This window comes from Brassica napus, chromosome A9, assembly GCF_020379485.1.
Source record: "Brassica napus cultivar Da-Ae chromosome A9, Da-Ae, whole genome shotgun sequence".
NCBI lineage: Eukaryota > Viridiplantae > Streptophyta > Magnoliopsida > Brassicales > Brassicaceae > Brassica > Brassica napus.
The window spans coordinates 10,312,663-10,318,634 of record NC_063442.1 but is presented as its reverse complement, the minus strand read 5'-3'; the positions used below and the strand labels follow the sequence as shown (position 1 = coordinate 10,318,634).

The 5,972-nt window shown below is 31.3% G+C and overlaps 1 protein-coding gene across 1 annotated transcript; it reads right to left on the bottom strand.

Annotated features, from left to right (window-relative positions):
* Positions 1 to 2,328: 2,328 nt before the first annotated feature.
* LOC106361616 (TIR-only protein) lies at positions 2,329 to 4,701 on the bottom strand. The gene is made up of 2 exons (XM_013801395.2): positions 3,020 to 4,701; positions 2,329 to 2,443 (listed from the first exon to the last, which is right to left on the bottom strand). The coding sequence occupies exons 1-2, from the start codon at positions 3,499 to 3,501 to the stop codon at positions 2,329 to 2,331; spliced, it is 597 nt and encodes a 198-aa protein (XP_013656849.1). The 5' UTR covers positions 3,502 to 4,701.
* Positions 4,702 to 5,972: the final 1,271 nt, after the last annotated feature.

The window sequence follows — 5,972 nt, the reverse complement described above, 5'->3', positions numbered from 1 at the left end:
AAGTTATATATATTATTATATTATGTTTCTTTTAACATTCGCTAAGTTATTATATTATGTTGATCAATTTCTTTTCTGAAATTATTTTTGACTATATTACTTAGACAATATATTTTTCTATAATCACAAGAATATTTGCTTACGTGTGTGTGAGAGATACGATATTTGTAGATATAAATTATAGAGAATATCTTAGAATAGCCGTAAAAAGTTTTTATCATAAAAATAGTCTCTAAAAAATTATCAAAATAATCTTCAGTAAAATATTTAAAACATATATATCCTATAATTAATTGGTCTAGAACTAGGATATGGTTTCGAGGGATGAGATTGAATTAGGGTTCAGGATATAGAATATAAGATTTATGTTATAAAATAAAAATAAAAATATGAAAATAAATATTTATTTATATTATGTTTTATTTATTAAGGATATATTTTAATTTTTTTTAATAATTGTTATTTTAGTCGTTTTCTTCTTTGTGAATTATTTTGGTCATAAAACCTTTTAAAGACTTTTAGGGAGATTTTCCCTATATTTTATTGTTTTCTTGTTTTTTTTTTTAACGTTTTTCTCTATTTTTTTCTTCTAAATGACATATGTGAAAACAGATGGTTTATCAATTTATTTTTTGCGTATAATACATGTTCATATGTTTTCTGAACTCCATTTTTAGCTTGTCTCATGATGCCAAATGGTTTTCATCACAAACCATGTGAGGACTGAATATTTTGGTATTGTGTTAAATATACACCAGTTGTACACTTCATGAGATATCCGAATGAGAGACCATATGTTTGATTTGTACCGAATTTCTCCATGAATTTGTCACCCGAAAATCAACAGAGAAAAACATCTTCATCTTCTAATTTATTTTCTCCTCTGACTCTTTCAATCTTGTATATGATTTTGTTTAGCGTGTCTATACAATGTCGTCCATAATAGTGAATCTCAAAAACCTTTGCCATATTGGCGTTTTTCCTAGTGAAAAAACTAGTAAGTACGACTGGTGAAATCGGACATACTGCATGTTTTAGATTGATAGATTCAATAAACATTTTTTTATTGATACAATAATAGTTTTTGTAAATAATAGAAAGACAATTTTTGGACTTAAGCCTTCAGCACGGGTGCATATCTGTTAGAATCTCTATTCAAAAATAAAAATAGGCATTATTCTTTTTGATTAAATGAATAAATTAATAATACATCATATTTTTTTTAGTAGATTAAAAAGCCAAAAATAGCCTAACATCACTAAAAGCATTAGTAAATAGCCCTGTTGATAGACCAATGGCTACCAATAAATCTTTTAATATCATATCAAATTTTCCAATTACTTGGATCAGAAACATTTGTGGGAAGTTTTTCATTCTGTACACTTCGGACCTTCTCATCGACAACTTCATAATGCTCTTTGTTAACAAAATCATCCACATGATCATCTAATTCTGAAACATCATTATCTGTATTTGGCAAAAAGACATCATTATCTGCACATGTATTTCTTCATTCTCGTCTCCTTGTGTACCTGCTATTTAATCCGTTCCAGACTTTGCATGTTTTTTCTTAAATGTACCTGCATGTACAATTGATTTTTGGATTGTGGTTTCGTCATCGATTCTTCTTGCATTTTTTTCTGTTTTCTTTTTAACTTACCCATGCTGCTGTTTAATCCCAAGTGCCTAACATCACATATATATATATAATATCCCCAAAATTGCAATAACATACGACCCTCGTTCCAATAAATTTTTTTTTTAATGTTTTCTGTAAATTGGGATGTTACAAATCCCTATAAAATATGCACTCTTTTCTATAACATTCAATTAATATAAGCATTGAGCACTAGAGTTAGAAAATAAAAAGCTTGTGTTGAGACAAACATGTCATACCATGAACAACTTAAGACACTTGATTAATATTGATTCAATATGTCATACCACACAAACATGTCGTCTCGTACCATAAAAAAGCTTAGGGTACTTGAGTATTATTAGTTCAATATGCCATACCACAAGCATGTCATACCCTAAACATATCATACATGTATTGTAAAAAGTCACATTTAAAAAAAAATAATACTGATTCAATCGTGTTCAAAAAAAAAATTGATTCAATCTGTCATATTTGGTGTGATAATCTGTTTACAAAATTAATAATAATCAATATAACTAATCAAATTCTTACATGATTGAAGCTAATTGAAAAATGATTATTCAGAAAACAAAATAATAAAAGAATTTTCTACTGTCAAATTAAGTTAAATAAACAGAAAAGAAAACACGCTTTGTTATGTCTCATTTATTATTGTATTATTGATTGACCTATGTAGGTATGTGCTTGTACGTAGGGTTGATGCTCCGGAGTCTCGCCTCTTCAACGTCTAACAAGTTATTCGTGACTGCATCCGATGCCTTGGCCAAGAACTCTGACCAGTCTCTACACAACAGTTTTACGCATAAGTTAGTTTTATCAAGCTTATCTTTGTATGGTTTCCGACAAGCATCAAAGTTCATACATCGATTTTCTACTATATAAAAAATCAATAACCAATGATCAAAAAAAGAAATAATCAATGAGAGACCATAAGTTTTTCTTATAACCAAAGATCATTCTAAGCTGACATCGGGGTTCTCCTACTGTTTAAAGCTTCTATAAGTAGATAAGCTAGCGCTACGTATTAGTTTATTAGTCATGAAATAAATAATGAATTATAAACATTATGTTTGACTGTTTCAAACGTTGTGTTTGCTAGGCAAAAACTATACTTAGTAATACATGAGTGCATATATTTCTAGTGTTTTAATGAACTTTCTTTGTAAACCTTCAAATACGAAACGTCAACACAATCAATATTCCATTTGTATTTATATAAATACATGAACGAAAATGTTCTATAAAAAGTGTTATATTTATGTTTATTCTCTTAAGGTTACCGATAATTAGTTTAACATAAGTTAGAAAACAATGAAACTATGTATTGCATATAAAAAAAATTGAACCCCAAGAGCATACCCATTAGATGTATCAAACGTGAGTCCTACGGTGTATTTTGCTTCCTCGAGAGCCAACCGGAACCTCCGAATCTCGGCAGCTGGACGTGTCCTGTCGTCCTTAACGCATAGTTCTGATGGCTTGACATCGCAAAATATTGGGATAACTCTTTTCTTGCTCTCCATGAGCATGGTGAGTTCATGGAGACAGAAGTAAGAGTCACAGTAACGGGGTGAAAAAACCGCAATACCAGCACTGCATTCTTTGATTGCTGCATTGATCTCCACGAAAAGTTTATCCCCAGGCTTTAAATTCTTACTATCCAAAAAAGAATTCAAACCTAGTCTAGTCAATCGATCATATAATAGGCCTGAAATAGTCTTCTTGGTATCGATCCCGCGATGATTGATGAAAATATCACATGGGTTTTGGTTACGTAGGGTTGGGTTTGCTAAGTATCTTGTGCATGCGATTTTTGAACAAGGTACTGACAAACGTTGCATCGATCAAATTTGAACTGAAGAGAAAAATGAAATAAATCACAAGAATTATTCAGAGATTATGAGAACTATTTTATTTAACCTTGTTTAAAAAAGAAACAGTAATGGATCGTAAGAAGAATTGGTTTTAGACTGGCAAGAAATAGATATATGTGTTTATTTATAATGGTTTTAGCTATGGTTTGTAAATATTGGTTCTTCTCTCGCTGGTATTCTAGGAAGAATTCAACCTTTCATTTTCTAACATTTAGACTTCAAGAAAACACTTGGTGTAATTCCAAACTTGGGAAACAAATATTTTTGAAACGTTTTTTTTCTCTCTCTTTGACTTGCAAGTATTTGCGTCTTCTTTCATGTAGTTTGAAGAGAAAACAAAAAAACCTTCAAAGACGTATATGCTTTTATATCAAAAGTATTCTAGTTACTTTTCCGTTGTTGTAAAGCATCAGGAAAAAGAAGTAAAACATTCTTTGAAACGGTCACCATCCCAAAAGCAAAATACTTAAATAGTACTCCCTGAATGCTACGTTAATGCACTAAATTAAAAAGCTGTATCAGCATATAAAATAATAAGTTCATATTAACAAATCAATAACGTGATATAAATATATATATGGTTGCTTAAACAAATAAAACTTTATAAAATATCTCATGTCTATAACTCAGATTTACCGTTTACGGTTGATAATGCATTAGTTGTTCTGGGGACAAATGTTTATTTTTGTGAGAGAAATAAATCATATATAGTTGACAAAAATATCATATATAAACAGCAAAATCATTATTTTGTGAGAGAAAAACTGCATAATCGGATTTATGGTTGGACTTAACTTCTTTTATTGGTGAAACGAAATTTTTATTAAACCATTGACAACAACTTTGTTATATCCTGTTTTAGAATATCCAAAAATATATGACTGCAAAACTTATTAGTAATATATATATATCAAATTGTTAACAAAAATGTTTACATTAGTTTTGTTTTTTGGGGGACACATGTTTACATTAGTTTTGTTTTTTGGGGGACAAATGTTTACATTAGTACTTGACGTTAAAACTATGATGGGGTAAATCAGAAGGAAAAATTGGCTTGCCTGCTGTAAAAATTTTAATTATGCTTTGCAAAGGTGTTTAAGGATTGTTATTTTGGAAGGCTTGTCCCGTGGACCCAGTCAAATTTTGTTCCCATCCTATGTAGGATGGATGTTACCCTTTTTTTTTTTTCCCAAATTGAAATTTCATATTGCTCCAAAAGGCTTCTACAAACCATTACATCAACAAACCTAACTTACTCCACAAGCAGTCCAAAAAATGAGTTAGATTAACTAACAACCTACACATCAACACCTCCACAAAGGCGGATCCAAAAAATCAGCAAACCAGTTAGTCACCAGATGCACTTCTGTCAGACGCATAGAACTGATCCAACCACCTCGGGTGACCAGCGGCAACATAGGATTGGATAAGTCCTAAGTTCCTCACACTATGAGCTATGAAAGAAGCACATCTGATTATGTTCCAAGAACCAATCCTTAACTCCCACGCTTCAAAAGCCTGCAATTCCCTCTTAATCTCTTCCGCTTCATATTGCAATGCAGGCCACAAGGTCGGCTTTTCAATTGCTTCAATCAAATCTCCAAAAGCTGAAACAAACCTAACCTTCTTCTTCCTCAAACTCTTCATACTTTCCATAACCCACAACCACAACTGCAGTTTTGCCTCTCCCACCGATTTCACCTCCGAAAAGGCTTGGCTGCTATGCTCCAAGACTTTACCTTTCTCGTCCTTTACAATCCATGAAGCTCCCATGATGTCATCTCGGCTTGACCAGTCCATATCAAACTCGCATTGAACCCAACCAGCGGAGACATTCTGTTCGAAACTTGGTACTTCAGCACTACTCACATTCGCTTCTGTTAACTCCATTCCAATCTGAACCTGTTGGGCTAAGAACCAAGCATCTGCTGGTTTAAAAGAGCATCTATATAATTAAAATCAGCAAAATGCAAATGGATGTTACTTATGCTGGACAAATTAACAAATGTATAATTAAAAGTTGGTTTAAGAGAGCATCTATATAAGTATAAAATGATCTTTGTTTACTGGTTTCTTACGTAAAATCAGAAAAATGCAAATGGCATAACTATATCGAAAATTTTATGTCACTCAATTGATTGACCTAAAGACTCAGACCTGAAATATTGCATTACTCGATACATTAATCAACCTGGAAGATGTTATAATTATTCGAAGCATTCCTATCCGTGATTATAATCGGATTAGGATTGGACAGAGATATCCGAGCCACATAACCCTGATTTGTATTTGATCCAAGTTGTAAGAATATCCTAATAGATCATGTAAAATATTTAATGTACTTGTATCCTTTATGTTCGGATTATGAATAATTCTTTTTAACATCGGACAAGAAATTTAAGAAATGAAAAATTTAATTTTTTTTTGAAATATAAATA